This window comes from Centrocercus urophasianus, unplaced genomic scaffold, assembly GCF_019232065.1.
Source record: "Centrocercus urophasianus isolate 14NV4802_14NV808 unplaced genomic scaffold, USGS_Curo_1.0 seq_14, whole genome shotgun sequence".
NCBI lineage: Eukaryota > Metazoa > Chordata > Aves > Galliformes > Phasianidae > Centrocercus > Centrocercus urophasianus.
In genome coordinates, this window is record NW_024884586.1 from 15,432,646 (window position 1) to 15,451,295 (window position 18,650).

The 18,650-nt window shown below is 51.1% G+C and overlaps 1 protein-coding gene across 2 annotated transcripts; it reads right to left on the reverse strand.

The window, feature by feature from the left end:
* Positions 1-1,681: 1,681 nt before the first annotated feature.
* TP53I11 (tumor protein p53 inducible protein 11) lies at positions 1,682-17,937 on the reverse strand. Of its 2 annotated transcripts, none has more exons than XM_042814367.1 (7): positions 17,863-17,937; positions 5,879-6,408; positions 4,778-4,836; positions 4,240-4,288; positions 3,726-3,822; positions 2,780-2,881; positions 1,682-1,815 (listed from the first exon to the last, which is right to left on the reverse strand). In XM_042814367.1, the coding sequence occupies exons 2-7, from the start codon at positions 6,005-6,007 to the stop codon at positions 1,682-1,684; spliced, it is 570 nt and encodes a 189-aa protein (XP_042670301.1). In that variant the 5' UTR covers positions 6,008-6,408; positions 17,863-17,937. The 2 variants fall into 2 exon arrangements, with proteins under 2 accessions (XP_042670301.1, XP_042670300.1); XM_042814366.1 differs by having other exon boundaries at positions 5,879-6,411; positions 17,863-17,924.
* Between the last annotated feature and the right edge of the window lie 713 nt (positions 17,938-18,650).

The following is an 18,650-nucleotide window of genomic DNA, read 5'->3' on the forward strand; positions in this document are numbered from 1 at the left end:
TTTCTTGCCTCACAGGGAGATGATCTCCCTCCAGAGCCTAACACTTCCACCTGAACAGGAAGGCTTCTCTTAAATAGAAATTTTAGTTGCTCACTATCCTGTTTTGGACTTGTTGAAAGCAGCTTGGCAGAGTAGGAAGCTCCAGCATTCAGCCTGCTGCTGGATGTTGCCTCTGCCTTGGATTAATTTGTAGGAAAAAGTTGCAATGTTTCCTGGTTCAGCTACTCCCAATGTTCTTACCTGACACTTTGCATGGCCAACACATGCATCACATCCAGTGTTCCAACACCAAGGCAGCTGCTTCTAAACGCCCACAACACAAACACACCATACAGTAACTACCTGCTAGCTTCTTCTAACTCTATGAAGGTACCAGACAGCAAACAGCTGTAGCTCCCTGTCTCACCAGTGATCTGAGGTCTGCTGGTCACACAAGCACTGTTTGTGTAGGCATCCTTCTACTGGGACTTTGGGATATCAGCTCAGTTCCAGGGCTCACTTTGATCCTGCCAGCAGTAGCCCATTAAGTCCATATCCTGTTGCAGCCCTACTGGCTTCAGTCCCACAGAGAACAACAATGCAGCCTCCAGCTGTGGACAAGGATAATCTACAAGGAAAGCACTAAGAAGTTGGGCACCCAGTGCTGTTAAGCCCAGGAGATGTAGGAGAAACTGGCCAGTGAACTCTACAGAACATTCAGTCCTTTGCTAATTGACAGTAATGCCTTCATATGCTGCTCCACCTGTGCTGTTCTTTGCAGCAGTTGAACAGTATCCTAAGCACCTCAGTGGGACAAGCTTTGGTCCGACAAACTCACTGCTTTCACAACAGACTCCAGTTCCCACTTAACTGAAGCCACATCCCCTCTGCCTCACAGTCACCACTACCAAAACTACTGCAAAGCTGCTGCTGTAAGAAGTGTTCTGGGATGAAGGAGACAGGATGCTGGCCTAGGAACGTCATGAAACATCCCAACCAAAGGGATGTCTCTGCTTAACAGGCTTTTTTCAGTAGTTTCCTTTACTTCTCACCTAGTATAGTTCAAGCTGTGCCACTGTTCCCAGTGCTGTCCCTACATGGGGAACAAGCAAGGAGTTTCTTTCACTGCCTCTCCTGCCAAGCTTTGCAAGCACCCTGTGCAAAAATAAAACCAGGACTAGCATCTCCAGCAGCAAGGGAAGAACAGCTGTCTGCAAACTCAGCAGCACTGACCCCCAACAAGCTCCCATCCAGACAAGCAGTCAGCACGTGCTAACAGGGACATGGGCCAGGCACACGAGGATGCATGCCAAGAGGCACATGTGAGACTCACCAAAGAGAGCAGACGAGTCCTTCACTGGACAGAGATTTGGTTTCTTGTTTTGTGCTTTGTTTAAGGGTTTCAGAGCCTGTGATCCCATCAGCCAGTTCTCCAGGAACCTGGCTCCTTTCCCTGAGCCCACCCTTATGCTCTTCACTTGCCACCTGCAGAGGGGCTGCTGGGGGTTCCGCAGGATGCTGCTCTCCCCAGACATCACCTGACAATGCCACCAGCACCGAGTTACACACTGATTCATGCCGGTAAGTGGAAAGGAAGTAAATCACTTTATAACAAAAAGGGACTAACAAAAGAAAAGTTATAATGCAAAATTACCGACACAAACCCCCCCTCCCACCCTTCCCATGACAAAAAGCCCAGGAATTAGACTTTCTTGGGACGGCGTCCAACTTGGTAATAATAATAAATGCTGATGAGAACAAAGAAGACTCGGCTGACCAGGAGGAGTACAGCACCCGTGGCCATTCGGCTGCTCTCAACCAGGGAGACGGTGGTAACTGGAAGAGAAGGAAAGAACTCAGGCAGAGAAAGGTAGAGGAAAACAAACTGAGTGACACATCCCTGCTTGCTACTGCCCTCTAACGTAGCTTCTTGGAGAGACCTGCTGAGCCTTGGGAATGCAAAGGCTTTCCACCTTCACACATGCAGCAAACCTGCAACACAAGTGCTTAGGTAGATTGATTTCACAGCCTTAACATAGCTACAGGTACACAGGGCTCCCATTAATAAGGGCACTTCTCTAAAGTTAGCTCTGTACAGACACAGTCAGCAGTCTGATGCCTGGACTCAAGTGTTAACCTTGGGATCTATTCTTAAGCTTGCTGTGTGGTTCAACCTCTTCAGTGCTGATAAATACGTAGAAGCACCCATAAGATGTGCATGGCCCACTCCCAGTTTCCTGAGCATCTCTTTTCTGTTAAAAATACAAGCTACTTTATAACGCAATTAGTGAACTGCCAACACACAATACAAAAAACCTTCAAGTACTAAATATAGATACGCTCCCCAAAAAACAAGCTGAGCTACGACCCTCTGTTTTGGTAAGACTGGAATTCCCTCCCTTTTTATGTAGGTTACCACAGCCTCCTCTGGACAGACCCAACATCTCAGCAACCCTTCCAGGAGGTGACCTGTGCTGACTACAAAGGCCAGGATGTTCTAGGGTAGCAATTGGATGAATTGGCAAATAGATCAATTGGCATCTTCCCTTTACCTGGGCTCCCTCTGGTGAGCAGCCGGAGGCAGGGGAATGAAAAGGGAGAGCAGCTGACAGAGAAAATGTCTCCAGAGACAGTTTTAATCTCTGCCTTGTCTGGTAGAGCAAAGAAGCCCTCTGTAATGCTGGCTAGACTCAGCACAGGGACAGCTGAGCGTGGGGTGCTAGGTACAATCCCTCTCCCTGAGCTAGAGTCACAGCCCACACCCAACCCCATGCTTCTTCCTCCAGTCTCAGCTGCTCACCCAGGAACTGCACGGCAAAGTAACACGCCTCTGTCAGCAGGGTCCAGCGGATGATGACTTTCTCAGCCGTGTATAGAGCGTTCCACATGATGAGCGAGATGCCTGCCGATCAAAAACAGCACAGCTGCTCCTAGGGCCAGGAAACACCAAGACAGGGCAGCCCACCCGCCTGCTCCAGGTGAAGCGTTTCAGCACCCAGGGGCTGGATGCACGGGAAGCAGCACTGCCAGCAGCTGTGCTTCCCTTTGCCCATTGTGGCGGCTGCACTTCCAGCCATCCCCACGAGATGCTGCTGTAGCCTGCAGGAAGCAGGCAGCCGCCAGCCCACCTATGTGAGGGCTTCCCAGCCCTGCTGCCTGCCTTCCACCCCAGCCACCTCCCCAAGCACACCTTGCCAGCACCCAGCTGCCTTTTTGCATCAGGCACCACAAGTTGACAGCCTCTAAAAGGAGGCTGGGTGAGTGCCCAGCAGCTGTATTGCCTGGTAGTGCAGCTCACGAGCACAGCAGTCACAGGATGCCATTGTGAATGGGAACTGTTGACTCACAGCCTAAACCACTGATTGAGCACCTGGGAAAAGGACCTCGTCAGCCCCAGGAGCACAGGTGAAGGCAATTCAGCTGTGTGACCTGAAGGGGTGGAGCCTGGCTGCACCTCTCAGACCTCACTTAGGGGCTGATGGCCACTAGGAAAGAATCTCCAACCAGAGATCCTTCCCTTGCAGAGTTTTCCATGGAGTCTTGTTCTTCAGAGCTGGGTGAGCACTTTCACTTTGTAACACTATTCTATTAGCACTAGTCCCTTTGCTACTAAGCTCCTTATGCTCCTGTACCTTATAGTATACTATAGTGTGTTGACCTTTCTGATTGTAACAAACCCTCTGCCCTTTTTCCCCTCCTGCCCTCTCACCCTACTGCTCCACACCCAATGCTGGCATAGCACTCACTGAGTAGGGCTCCTCCATAGAGCCGGATGGGAGTCTTGCTGCTCACTGACTCCTCGTTGAAGATGGCATCGTAGAGCTGATCAGGGAAAGCCAGGGCCTGGAGGAGGAATGGGAGAGGCTCAGCAGCACCTTGCCAGCTCTGTCAGAATGTGCTATCTCGGGCAGGGGGAAGTGGTGCTTGATGTGATCAGAGCCCTTGGCCAGGAAACTGGAAATTAAGCAGGTGTGAGAGATAACAGTGTGTCGGCTGCTCACTCTAAGGCCAGTTTCTACGAGCAAGGCTGTCGTGCCGTGTGAGGTTTATGAACCTGCAAATGAAAACAGACTCTGGAAATGGGAACAAACTGCCAAGGGCACTGCTGGCAAAACTCATTGCAGAGTTACAGTGAGGGCAAAGGCCTCTCAGGAGAAAGCAGCGGTGGTTGTAGAAGGCAGAGAAAGGGGTATAAATCGCTGAGGAGCCACACTGTGGCATCTAGGAGCTGGTGGTGCCTAGGCTGCTGCCCTCACTTACCATGATGGCCACCCCGGAAAACATGACGGCGGAAACCAGCTGCCAGACCCTGCATGGAAGACAGAGGACCTACAGTGAGCACAGAGACAAACATATCACTCCTGCTTCACAACACGCTCCTGGCTGTCTGCATGGTTATAGTTATTCTCCATCCTCATGCAGCTGAGGCAGTCACAGGTCTTCTGCACAAGGATGTGGGCCCTCTGCACGCTGTTAGTTCCAGCCTCACTAGCCAGGGAGAGCTGAAATCCCACCCTGCACACACACTGGTTGGGAGCTGGGAAGGGACTTTACGAAGAGGATAGGGAGCACCTCTGGCCCTGTACAGCCCCCACACTTTCCAGCACCTGCTAAGAGACCAGAGCTGATGTCATTCAAGCTGTTCACAGGGGAAGAAAGCAGGACCAGTTTGGCTCTGCAGCCCTGAGATACCCCTGCAGGGAGCAGTGAGGCTATATGGTGCTGGGGACAAGGGCTGGCAGGAAGAGTGGCCAGATGCTCTCTAATGGGCCAGTTCTGAGGTGTGCCTGTGTCTTACCTGAGCCCCAAGGGTTCCCGGACAGCAAACTTGATTTCATTTCCCAGGACTTGACTAATCTGAAATTCAAAGAAAAGGCACAAGGTGACTGAGCAGATGCTTCCCCAGCCTTTAGGCAGCATTTGTCATCCCAGAGGACACACGTTAACCCCAGGTGGGAGTTTATCTTCAAGACGGCTGATAGGAGGACAAAAAAAAAAAAAAAAAAAAAAAAAATTCCTTTACAATCCCTTAGTCCCAAAACCTGCTGAAGACTGACTTGATTTTCATCAGGGTCTGCAGCTTTCACTGCTCCTAACCAGGATCAGTAGGGCTGATGTTAATTAACAGAATGTTAATTTCTGTTTCTCACTACTAGGTAAGTAGGGATCTGCCTCTTCCCACATGTAGCCTGTTGATCCTCACTGATGAACCACCACAGCTGTAGAGGCAGAACTGCTTGCGAATTTACCATAGAAAAGAGGTGCAGGATGATTCGTAGGAGGGCAGGAGCCAGGCAGTGCTCAAGAGAGCACTTGGGACAGGGCTCTTGAGAGATGAGTCCTTACTCTCCATGCTCTGGTATTTTGCTGAAACAGATTGTGCACATTCATTTGCAATTCAGACCTCTTCAGAGAGGCGCCACTTTGTTTCTTGAATCACTGCTGCAATTTGCAGGGCACAGGTAACTGGTATGTGACGAGCAGCATAATTGGCTGAGCTTTGCTCTGCTGGTGCTGAGCTGGATAATGGGTGTCTCAATAATAACATTTCACCAATGGATTAAAACTACTTAAAGGCAGAGCTCAGTTCTTTTACTGTGAAAGGTGTTTTCAGGCAGCTTTTGTGCATCCACCAGGTTACAGCGCCTGGCCCTGCTAAAGGGCAGCAACAATTTTGTTGTGGCAGCCCTTACAGGGCAGAGCTGGTAGACCTGGTTTTGTCATAGAGGCTGCAGAAAATAAAGTGACACGTGCTTTAGTTACCCACTGGAGGGCATTTCACAGATTTGCTGTCTGCTTCCCTGCAGCAATGGCCTCATCACTGCAGGGAACAGCATGGAGCATCCCAGGGGGGGACCAGGGACGTTTCCTACACCACTGGTGACCCAGTGCCTCTCACCTTGGAGCGATGGACCTCGCCATCATCATCCTCGCCACCGACCCCCAGGATCTTGCGTGTCTTCAACCTGCTCACCAGGTCAGTCTGGCTATGCTTCTTCATCAGCGGCGGGGGCTGCTTGGCTGCCATGGTGGTGGGTGGGCCACAGGCCTCCGATCCGCTGCTGGGAGAGCTGAGGGGAGAAGCCTGAGCCACACTGGCTGGGAATGCTGTGGGGCTGGGCCCCACACTTGCAGGGCAGCCTGGGGTACAATTCTCCTGCTGGCCTGGCCACAGAGGGAGAGCTGTTGCCTCCAGCCCAGAGGGCTCACAGCTGCGAGGCTGTAGGAAGTGTTTTCACATGGAATCTCACAGGGTTCAGAAAACAAAAATTTAAAAAAAAAAAAAAAAAAGCACAAAAGCCCTTCTGCTAGGCCAGCAGATGGCTCCTCATCGCCCTGATGCTGAGGTAGGGAGCTGTGGGCTGCCCATCCCAGCTGTGGGGAAGTTGTCCAGGTCTGCAAGGAGGACGGCACAGCTGTCACCACGACCTGCTGGAGAGGAAATAAAGAATCAGCAGTGTGGCCACTGAAGCACCAAATGGGCTGCCCTGCCTAGACGGCCTCTGCCACAGGAGCTGTGTGAGCATGGGCACCATACTGCCATCCATAATGTGCCTTGTGTGCATCCCTATGCACTGAGTGCAGCCTTGAGCTTCACCAGCATGTGCTGTGAGCTGTTCGGACCTAACCAACGTTAATGATGGAAAAGACCACCAAGATCATTAGATCATTTAGTCCACCCAGCAACCCATCGCCACCATGCCCATCAAACAAGGTACGTTCCAGCACAGCAGTGTCTGTGGCCCTTTAGGAACATGGTACCTCTTTGCCTCTTCGCACACTAAGGCAATTAACTGTTGTTAAACATTTCCCAGATGAGAGGAACTGAAGTCATTAAATGATGCTCTGCTTTTTGTCTCTTTCTGCTCACCATGCATTACACCCTCCAGCTCTATCTTGGGCAAAATGCCATGCAGATCTCAGATATTTGTTTGCTTTTCCCCCCCAGACACTGCAGCCCAGTGTAGTGCCAGAACACATCAGCCCTACAGACGCAAGATTCCAGAGGCAAGATCCTCTGTGAGGACATGTTGCTTCCTGGGAAACAAATTTGACGGCAAACAGAGCGCAAATACTGGCTAGGAAAAGACAAGGCAGAGATAACTGACAGAAGCTGAGACAGAAAAGACAACTTCTGAGTAAGTGCGGAGGTGTCAAGAAAAATCACTCTACATCATCATCCAGTCCTAAAACCCAGGAAACTCTTGATTCGTGAAGTCTTGCCTGCTAATTTGTCTTCCTTTCATCTAAACTCAGCCAAACACAAAAATATATTTTCACTTGCCATTTCAGCCCCCAAGAGAGCAGCAGAAAGGTCCCCCACAGGCAGCAGACATGGCTCAGCTGGTCCCAGCAAGCATAGGAATCAAGCACAGGCAATCCTTCATTCCAGTTGCACTTTCTCGTGGCTGTCTCAGGAGAACAGAATTTATGCTCATGTCTAAAGAATTCACGAGTCCTCAGGGACTCATGAAATGAGGTGTCAGTCTGTTGGCATTGTGCATACAAGTGTTCTCCCGCTGTCTTGCAAAGGATTTGCCTCTCAGGAAAATTTCTCCAGTGTTGTCCACTGGAGCAGAGTCACTTCTGCAGGACCTCAGAGCACACTGGCATAACTCTTTGTGATGCAAATCTAAGAGAACTTGCTGGGACAATGTAAAGGCTGAATTCAGTGCTCTAGTATTTAACAAGACCCCTTCAGCAATCCCAGGCAAGATGTTTTTCAGCAAGCCAGTTCAGTTACTCCAGGCTTTGCTTCTTTTGGATTGGAGGGGCTTTTTCTGGTCTAAGCCCAGGTTCCCAGAAGGTCACTGCCTGTAGCAGCCACCGTCTAGAAACACTTAAAAACTGAGAAACAGAAAGAAACTGCAAGCTGTTTTACCCACTCCCACACTGCAGCATAAAGCAAGAAGATCAAAAGGTGACTGCTGGTAGAACAGAGTGGAGGATGCAGTGTCCCAAGTGTGCTGTGATAGCAGCCATTGGGAGTGCCCCTTCACCCCACAGATGTGCTGGGCACCTCCAGCTGCAGGGCTGTGGCCTCTCCCTTCCCTCACACTTTGGTTTTTTACTTTACAAAGAGTTAAAAAAAAAAAAAAGACATCTTCAAATGCAAAGAATCCTGAGGGTGTGACATAAAGGGAGGCAGTGGGGGTTAAAGGGAGAATTTGTAGGCTAAGAGGGATAAATGGCTCTGGGATTACATGGGCAGCCTTGCAATTCTGACCACAGGCAAACAGATCAAAATTTGGCTTCAGCAGTTGCATTGCCAGTTGCCTTCAGGGCGTGAGCTGGTGGAAATGATGATGTCAATAAATTAGCACTGCTCTCCCACGAAGAATTTCCACTAATTTGTGGCAAACCAGTGGCCAAGAGCCGGAACAGCACAAGCCAGCTAAAAATGCCGCTAAAATAATCACTGAAGGCCATTCTGATGCACAAAACCAGGCTCCCACTGTGCTAAGCACAGCTGTGGCACAGCCCTGCAGCCAATGCCACGTCTCATTATCCCCATCTTCCAGGGAAGGAGCCAGTCTAATGAATATTGAATATTAATGAAGAATGAGCTAATGAATGCATTAGTACTAATTCAGTGACATTCAGACAGAAGATGCCGAGGATTTGAACAATGTTACACTTACATTAATGTATCCTGACGCACTGAGAGTTCTGAGGATGTTTTCTATTAGCATACGCGTTTTCAAAAGGGAACCTCCAACTCATCCTGCCTTGATTTTCTCCTCAATCCTCTTTTCCAGTATCCCAGTGGCTGAGCAGATCAATCAGCACACACAGGAAACTCCTATGCACCCCCAGCAATGGGCAACACCTAGTGCAGATGAAAGAGGGCTTCTTTTCTTCCGAGAACTCTTCTCCTCACATGCTCCAGCCACGCATATGACAACATTTCAGCAGCTGGAGCTGCTGGTTTCAGAGCTCCTAAGTCAGTATGCCACAGGCAACCCAAGGTCTTGAGCCCACTGTGATTTGTTGGTGCCACACATTTAACCAAGATGGTGTTATACTCACACAGTGGATGATTCTTTGCTGGAACTCTGACAGCAAACCTGCCATGCCCAAGCATCTTTATTGGCCAAGCAGTTGAAAGCCACCAATTAACACCAAGATGCAGCATTATACCACGCATTTCACAATACCACAGGTTGCCACTGCACCTGCTAGCCCCTGGTGTTCCCCACATAACCTGAAGAGGCATTTCACAGGTGTGGGATCTGAGCCAGGCAAGCAAAACCATGTCTTCTTGTGCCAGGGATACCTGAGTGGGCAGAAACAAAGTCTGGGCTCAAACACAGGGGCACAGCAAAGAAGTGGGTGCACAGATCAGAGGATTCAAATAAGAGCAACATCAGTCAGAAAAGCAAAGATATTGGAAATTGGAAATATTGGTGGAAATTAATATGAAAGTTTTTCTTTTATTTTCCAAGAGACTCATCACCAAAGTATCTCGGTGTCTCACAACCCTGCCTCACTATGGCCCTCCAGCCGAGGGACAGCTGATATCCTTCTCTGGAAACACAAGGAGATTAAAGATGGCATCCACAGAGGTACTCACCACTTTTGCTCCTGCAAACACTTGACTGTTGACTCAGTAAGCAGGATCTAAGACACCCCCTCGCACACAGAAAGGCGCACCATGTTCAGGGGTATCCGTGATGGACCTGAGGCAGATCTCCCCCTGGTCGAGGTAACAACAGAGGTGCAGCCATCTCCATGTTGTGTTTCTGCAGCTGCGAGCCAGCCCTTTCCTAGAGTTCTATCTTAGAGCTGGGATTTGAAATGATTAAGACCTCTCTGCCAGAGCATCACTCTCCCCACTTCCCAGTGGATTTGCTCCATGCCAGCTGCAGCACGTGGCTTTGCACATTCCGGGCTACCAGCAGATCCTAAAACAATAACAAGATCAGTCATGTTTTCTGCTGGGAGGAATACAGAGCAAGCCTTGCCCAAACTGAAAGGTACAGATCACTAGCCTAGCAGAAACACCCAAGTAGTTTCTGCAGTCAGGAAGTCCTAGAGACCACACAGGGTCAGACCTGATCCAGCTGAAAATAATGGGATGCCCAGGCAGTAAGGCAACTAGAACTCAACCATCAGAGCAGTGTGATGGGGCTGCTGCTCCTGCCCAGCCTGGCACAGTCAATACAACCAAGCAAAGAGGCTGCTTCTGTGTGACTTCTCACCCGGAACAAGCCAGGCACACGGGACTCCCATCCCCAGGAGCACCATGAACCAGGGCCCAGCTGTAGCATCAGGAGTGTGTCCCCCAGCTCCTCATTGCCCATAGGCTTCCAATTTCCTCTTGCAGACAGAACAGGAAAGTTTCTTTCTGTGTCACAGGAAGTGTTATACAGCAATCCAAAGCTGCCAAGGGCTCAGTTTCCCCAGCAGAAAATTAAAAAAAGCTCTGTTTGCTTCTCAAGGAGCAATAATTAAATCCAACGACCACAGCCCTGCTGCTCTGCTAACTACCACCTGCAGCAACACACCAACAGTGAGCCCGAGCCATAGGCTCCACCTCAGGCAAGAAATGCTGCTCTGCAGCCAGCAGCAGCATACAGAGTAAGTCCGTGACTCTAGCACACTCAGGCAGAAACCCTGCAGACCCACAGCTACCATCATGCACAGCACCCACATGTGCTGGGGACACAGATAACTTAGACATCATGAGCTGATGACCCCAAGGATTTGAGTGCCATGGGGCACACAGGAGCCAGGAGGATGAAAGAGGAGATGAAATAAGTCAGGAATGGATGCTGTTTTTCTTTAAGGGAATGAAAAGAGAATTCCTCCTTGATTTCCCAGCTGTCTCAGACAGGTGTTTGCAAAGACGGTCCCAGCAGCTCAGTGGGCCATCTGTCCTGCAGATGAGTTCTACAGGGAAGCATTAGAAGGAAAAATAAAACCCTCATGCATACACTGGTTAAAAAAAAGAAAGGAAAAAAAAGGAAGAGAAAAACCAACCCCCCCAGAAAACACATATTGAGCTTAGCTGCTGGAAAAACAGGGCTTTCAAACGTTTCAAAGGTCTATTGTAAAGAAAATCTGTCTGTCATCTCCTCTGTCTCACACCTGAGCAATGAGAGAGGCTCAAAGAAACCCCACAGAGAATAACCCTGGGGGCGGGGAGAAGCCCAGATATACACTGCCTTACCTATGGCAGAGCCACAGCCACGGACTGCAGGATGCTGACATGGGGCTGCTTGCACTTCCACCACCAACCTGAAACCTCAGACTTTCTCTCCATCGTGCCCACAGACTCTCCACAATTTCCATTCATAAACTCTCCATGAAATCGATGCCCTTTGCTCCTAACCATCATCCAGCTCTGCCCCTGTCCAGAACTCAAAAAGGAAATGATACAAAAATTACATTTGGGAATGCTCAGCCCCCTCAGCCACAAAGCAAGCACAATGTCCTTTTGCATTTCATCACCGAGACTGTAATTTCAAAGCTATTCTTGATGGCTGCATCTCCAGCAACACTATTTCTACATCTGCAGTCCAGCAGGTTAACTCATACAATGTAATGACTGCAATTTAGAAACTACTACAATGGCTACGAACATGAAACAGAAAATAAAATCAATACGGCTGTACTGCTCCTGCATCCTATAAGCAGACTTTTGACCTGCATTGCATATGGATATGCAGCCCCAGCCTGAGAACAGCTGGCTGGGAGAATCCCCAGCACCAGCAGGGTCCTTTTTGCTTCCAGTTTTGTAAAAAGGAAAAAAATAGAAAGAAAACACAAAAGGCTCCTCTTCTCCCACCCTCTGCCACAATCTGACCAGATGTGCAGCCTAGGCACACACAAAGAGGGGGGAAAGGGCAGACAAATACATTTGCATTAAGCAGTGAGAGTGCCTTTTAGTCTGGGCAGGACACTTTCTGAGCCCCAGACACATAGACTGCCTCAGCACTCAGGTCTTTCCTTGTGCAAGTGACAAGATTTTCTTCTACCAAGCAGAGCGCCTGTAAATCCGTCCTGAGATGGGATGGCCTCCACGAGCACCAGCCAACAGCTACTTCTCATCAACCCTATGCAGTAGGATATTTCCCATACCGCATGGCCACAACCCACATGCTACTAATTCACATTCATGTGCTTTTATGTGCATGTATCTTGTACAGCACATATGTGCTTAAATAAATAAGAAAGATATGGTTTGAGCTGAGGAAGAAAGGAGGCGATCTTTGCTCCCCTCTGCTCAGTGTTGAGCTGCCAGACCAGAGGAGCATTTTGGCATTGCCTGTACCTCAGTCTCATGGGACAGCAGAACACGGGGAGCAAGCCAGCGGTGGGAGGTCAGGGAGAAGCTACCTTCTGCTCCATTCACCACGCAGGAGGCAGATGCCAGATTTCATCTCTCAGCCCCACCAATCACCCTGGGACCATGTGCTCACTTCCTCCCAAAGCGATTTGCCAGCGTTAAGCCCTGCTCATTTACACACAATTGCAGCTCCCGGTTCACCACTCCCCAACGGCTCAGATAGGCTTAGGAGATGCTTAGCAGAAACCCAGCAGGGACAGGCTCCCAGTGCAACAGATACTGCAACTATTTGGTAGCTTACCCGAAAGTGGCAAGAATCTCCCTCTGACACCCTTCTGGTTTCTATAGCAACAGGTTAACGTTAAAGACGTTAAGATGCAGAACTCCTCAGGCTGGGCAAACAGAGACAGCACCGATTTCGGGAAGGGAAACTTCTAAATAGCTGGCGACATGAGAACAGAAGGTTTGCTGCCTTGCCTGTCAGCAGTGCTGCCCCTCTATGCAACCTCACCCAGGCTGTTTAAGCTTTCCCCATTCCATCTGTCCATTCTTCATGGAAAAACAAAACCACTGCCCAGGTTCATCTCCAGCAGAACCCACAGCCTTTTCCCACAGATGCTGTTCAGCTCCCGGCAAGCAGCTCACACAAACCTGACTTTGCTTTTTCTTTGGCTGCTAATTCAGGGGAAGGCACTGTGTGTATGCATGTGTGCGCGTGTATGTGCACATGTTTGTTTATGCATGAGCTGCCTCCGAATTATGCACAGATCAACAAGACACTTTGAATTCCCCAACTGTGAAGTGCGTGACATTTAATCTCAACCTTCCTTTCAGATTTCATAATGCATGCTATCAGCAATGGGCACTCAGTACACAAGCACCCTTTAGAAAGGTTTCAAAAGAAAAAGATGATAATATGAAGAACCTGCAGACTGAAAAAGAGACAGCAGCTTGGATGCGAGTGTTCTCCAGTTTCCACAAGAGGCCAGCTAAGTGCCCTGCAAGGAGCACAGAGACAGTCTGCTCCTGTCACAGGATAAATGCATTTCACAGGTGAAGAGAGTGGGGCTTGAAGTGTGAAATGTGTCACGGACCCAGAGTTCTCCTCCTCTCCCCATTTCTGGCTGCCTGGGAAGCAGGCAAGGGAAGCCACCCTCATTGGTGCCTACTGTAGGACGGGCTGCATCTTCTTTTGGAAAGGTTCCTTCCATGCACCGAGCTACATGAGGCTTTTGGTTACAATTATATATAGGCAATGCACATATAGGAACTCCTGATTTTAGAATTCAGCTTCTCACTACATGTTCCAGGCAAACACTATCTCACTTCTGCCCACCTCACAGCAGAGAGTCACGCTTTGGGATTATAAAAACCTGACAACAAACAATCTACAAGGAAAGGGGTTCCCTTCTCTTCTGCTGTGCATGGAAAAGTGATGTCCTCGGCGGACCTGCTCCTAAGTCACAGCCACAGAGGATGCACAGCAGCCTAAGGAACTACAGCAAGATTTCTCTTTTTATAGCAGAGGGAAAGCAAAGGGTTGGGCATCAGACAGAGCACAGCATCAATAGCCTTGCTGTCAGGTTGTCACTTCCAGAGACAGGAAGAACTGAGAGGTTCTCAGAATACTGGATACAACAAGCTCCAGTAATATCAGCATCATACATCAGCAGCGGTGCTCATGTGTATACGTGCATGTGTGTACATACACAGGGCAGGGCAGGCAGGAGGGTGACAGATACATTACAGGTGTCTGCTGCTCAGAAACATGCCGAACTACAGCCAGCACTTGCTGAGACTTCAGTGCTGGCAGCTTAATTTTATTCTCAGTTACTGCGTCCAAGTTAAGTGCAGCCTTTGACTCCTGGCAGACTCCTGCTTTCTGTGAAGCAAAGTTTGGGTGCTCTTACTGCTGCTTACTTTTGCAGTAACTTTCTTCCCAAGTCACGAGCAAATTCCAGCTGAATTCAGACAGCACACGACCAGCTGTGAAAAGCCCCCTCTGCACGCAGTGCTTCTGTGTTGTTTGCATTTACCTCTCTCTTTACAAGAGGCAGCTCGGGCTTCCGTCTCCTTGAAATACAACCCCACGTGAAGTGCCAGGCAGCTAAAATTTAGTGTTCAATAAAAGAATTCAGAGGGACTTAAAAATCATGTACCTTTAAAATACTGTGATTCTCAAGAGAACACCCTGCGTTCTTAAATTCCTCCATGGTCAACAATCCAGAATGCCATTTCTGTAGGCACACGGCTCCTTAAGCTCTGTATGGCATGGTAGCATCTAATGCGGGCTGGAGTGATTTTATGGCTCAGCAATAAGACTCCTGAAATAAAGTCTCAAGGCTCTCCATGGCCACAAACAGCCGAACGACCAGAGGTCTGCACTTTGCTCATCAGATGGAACCAGCACAAAAGAGCCCTTCTGTTGAAATCATGGGTTACTGAACAAATTTGTGCTCGGACAAAACCACCAGCTGAGTCACCCGCAGGGTTTCCTGAAGATTTGTGGGTTTTCCCTGACACTCTCTTGTTCAGATGCTGACACAGCTTCAGACTGTTTACTTTCTCAACCCAGGCAGGATGCAACCACCAATGACACAGCCACAAGCCTTTGTGTGGAGCTCTGCCTGCACCTGCTTTCCCCCTGTGCCAGGGCCCACAGTTGAAGCCTGCCTGATTTTAATAAGAAAAGGAGGGATTTCTCTGCTGCAGGCAGCAGCAGGCAGCTGCAAAGGGGCTGTGCGTTCATGTCCCTGTGAAGCACAGAATCCCTTCAGACACTGGGCTGCTACAGGCAGCATATCCTGGTGCTCCAGCACATGCACCTCTGCTACATCACTCGTGCTGCTAATGGCACTCCCTAGAAGAAACCACCATGTTTGATTGATTCCTGGCTGCTCTCCCCATGCTCTCTCAGTGCCTTTGACTTGGGTGATCTTAAATCAAATCCCTGGCAGTAACTTCAAGGAAGCTCAGCAGCCACAGAGCCTGCTACCAGCCTTTCTGAATGGGCTTCTGAGCCCACTGGGCCAATAGCAGAAAATGAGCACAGGGTAAATGTGGATGACAGCTTTCTGACTGCCATCATTTGCAGCTCTGGACATCCCTTTGGGTCCCTGTTTGAATCCCACCAAGGGAGCTGGGTAATACAGCACACAGTCCAGCCAAGGTCTGGCAGGGATTGCCCAGGTGAACATCGACTGTGTGGTTAAGCTGAGCACTGGAGGCAACACGGCCCCATGCAGAGACTGTCCCGCAGGGCCCCACACATCCCATAGCCTGGTGCTCTCCATCTGCTCTTTGGGCATAGTGCAACACCACAGATGGGCAGAGACATGCCTGGAGTGGCATTAGCCCCTGCACGTGGCAAAGAACCTCACAAACAGAAGAAACTGAAGGCGGCCAGAGGGTCATTTATCATTCTCCTTCATGTCTGAGCTACAAAGCATTCTCTGGCTGTAGCTGGGTTTGTCTCTGTGAAAATCTTTTAGCATCTTGTGCACGAACCCTTCCAACTCAGAGCGGACTCATGCCAGCCCACAGACAGAATTGAACCCACATTTTCCAGGAAAAGGGAGGGAATGATGCTTCAGGGAACACCTGGTGACCTCTGAGGTTCTGCTTTTGTTGGTCTGGAGAAAGTCCAAATATATTTGGGGGAAAAATTGGGTCTTTTTCTCCCAAGACTTGTTTTTACATTCTTACATTTAAAAAAAACTCACAAAACTCAGAAAGTCTTTCTATAAATAATGTCCCAGTGGTGCCAAGGTCACCAGGCCATTCCCCCAGCGTGAGGACAAAATCAGAACATAAACAATCTCAGCATCTTTCTCCTGCACATAGGCCTTTATGCCTGGAACCCAAGGCAAAGCAGCAGGAGACAGACTCCCACGGCCTGATCCCCTAGGTGCAGCCCACATTGTGAGCACCCAAGTCAAGGTGGTTTTTGTGTTCGGGCAGCATCCAAGCAGACCTCATCAGAGGTTTGGGTACTGGCTATGGTACACACATGGCAAGGAACAAACTGAGCTTCAAACAGCTCCCAATGAGGTATATGGCCAGTAACTGGCACAGCCCTTTTTCAGTGCAGCCCCGCTGCTAACCTGGGCCTCTAGAGTGCTGCAGGACAAGCAACCAGCAGCTGGAGATGTTCTCTCAGTTCTCTGAGTGCACTCAGTGCTCATTGGGAACAGGAGCATTTTCCTTTGGATCAGCCTCCAGCAGCTCCAAATGGATAGAAAGCCTCAGGCAGAGCATCTCACTGGTTTACTCTTCTGTGGATCTAATGGACCCGCAAGGCATGTCTCTGGAGATGCTCTGCTGTCCTGTCCTCTCTGCAATAAATCCTCGCTACAGCTCTGCCAGCAGAAGGGACAAGTGTCTCCTGAGATCACAGACAGACGCTATCTCTGCAGCCTCCTGCTTGGGATGAGCCACCCTCCTCTTTACGCACAAGCGTACAAACAAGGACACAATTGAAAGAAACCAAACCCCACTTGCCCTGTTGCAGGCACTGGGACACCGCTGGCTCACAGCATCCTTCCCACACTGTGCGTGCACCAGGGACAAGACGTGGCTATGAACAGCTGGGTACCTTCGTGCCCAGTCTCAGGAACTCGCTTATTTGTGGTTTTCACCGAAACCTATGATAACTTCCTCTGAGGGTAAGAACTTCCCTGTCTAAAGGATAACTGCTATTTATTTATTTTTAAAAAACACTCCTCACCCACAGGCCCTGGACGTCATTACTCAGCAGACCTTGCTTTTGTACAGATAGAGTTACCGAGCAAGTTATTTATGCCAAGTCCAGAATAGCCAGAGCTCTTGCACACTCTGTAATTTCTCATGGCTCAGCTGTACCGCTGGTGCCCTAATGTCAACACAGCTTTGGTCACCGCTGGCACTTCCACCTCCCAGACAGGAGGAGATGGATTACACAGCACCCATGTAACCGCTGGCAGCTCGGACTGCCGGCCCTGCCTCAGGGGCAGCTGCTCGGGGAGCTGCGACGCTGCAGGGGTATGGGAGGTTCAGAGGCCTCCAAGTGCTGAACAACCGCACCCCATCCCGCACTCCCTCGCGCCTGGTTCCATCCTGCAGCACGGCTCGTACATCTCCCTCCATCACAGGCACCGCTCCCCGGGACCGAGCCCTCCCCGCCACTCCTGGGCACCGCGCTCCTGCCGTCACCCCACGAGTAAGCGGAGGTGGACGCGGTGATGCGATGCGGGACCCGAGCCCTCGGGCAGCGCGGGGAGAAGCCGCCCCCAAACCGCCGCCGACCGAGGGACCCACGTGCTCTCCTCTCGCCGAGCGGCACACGGTCGCCGTCCCCCGCAAGGCTCAGCCGCGCCCCCGGCTCTCCCCCACCCTCCCCCGGCACCCATCCCGCACCTCCCGTTGCACAGCGCACGGGCAGGCGGAGACGTCCCCATAGCCGGGGCTGCTCTGCTCTCCTCGTCCTCCTCCATCCCAGCCTGCGCGGCTCTGGGGCTCCCTCCGAGCTCCCGGACCCGGTGGGACCAGTGCTCCCCACCCCCGGCAGCGCTCCGGTGCCGGCGCCGCCCCCTTCCTTATCCGCTCTTACTCACCGCGCTGCCGCGAGTCTCGGCGTTGGCGGGGGGACCCGGATCCGCTGCCCCATGGGCACAGCGATGCGAATCAGCAGAACTAGCCGAGCACGGGCGCCGCGCTGCCTGCAGACTGAGCCCGGCCCCCGGCGCGGCGCCGCTTTACCGCGCCCCTCGCCCGCCCCGCCCGACGGGGCGGCCCCGGCCCCGCCGCGCCCCCGAGCCGCCCCCCGCCCGCCCCGGCGGAGGTCACCCGTGGGCTGCGGGGAACAAAGAGCGGCGGTCGAAGGGAGGAGGCTCGGGGTGCTTCGGGAGGCTGTGCGTAGCCCGAAGCCGCCGGGAAGGCTGCCGGGGTGGGGGTTTGTCCTGGCGCAGGGTTAGGTCGGAGGCTGCAGGCGTGTCCCCAGCTTCTGTAATAATGCAGCGAAGGGGAGCGAGGCCCTCGGTGGTGCTGTTCAGCCCGGAGGCCTGCCGCACAACTAACTCTCTTCAGAAAACCAAACAAAGGGAACCTGGGCGCGGAGGCTCGCCCTTGCTTCTCCCAGTGACCAGCAGCCTGGCTAATTCCTGCTGTTCCTCTCCAGGGCTACAGGGCAGCTCCATCTGTGCATCCTTCCATGTATCCCCAGCAGGGGCACACAGGCACTAAGACACTTCAGTTAGCTCAGGCCAGGTGAGAAGGGGAGTGGAAATGTGGGAAACAGACACCAAATGCTGGAAACATTTGGCACACGGAGCAGTGTTAGCGGCAGGTGGCTCTGGCTCTGTCCTGCTGCCGCCACTCGGTTTTCTGAGCAAGGATTTCGGGC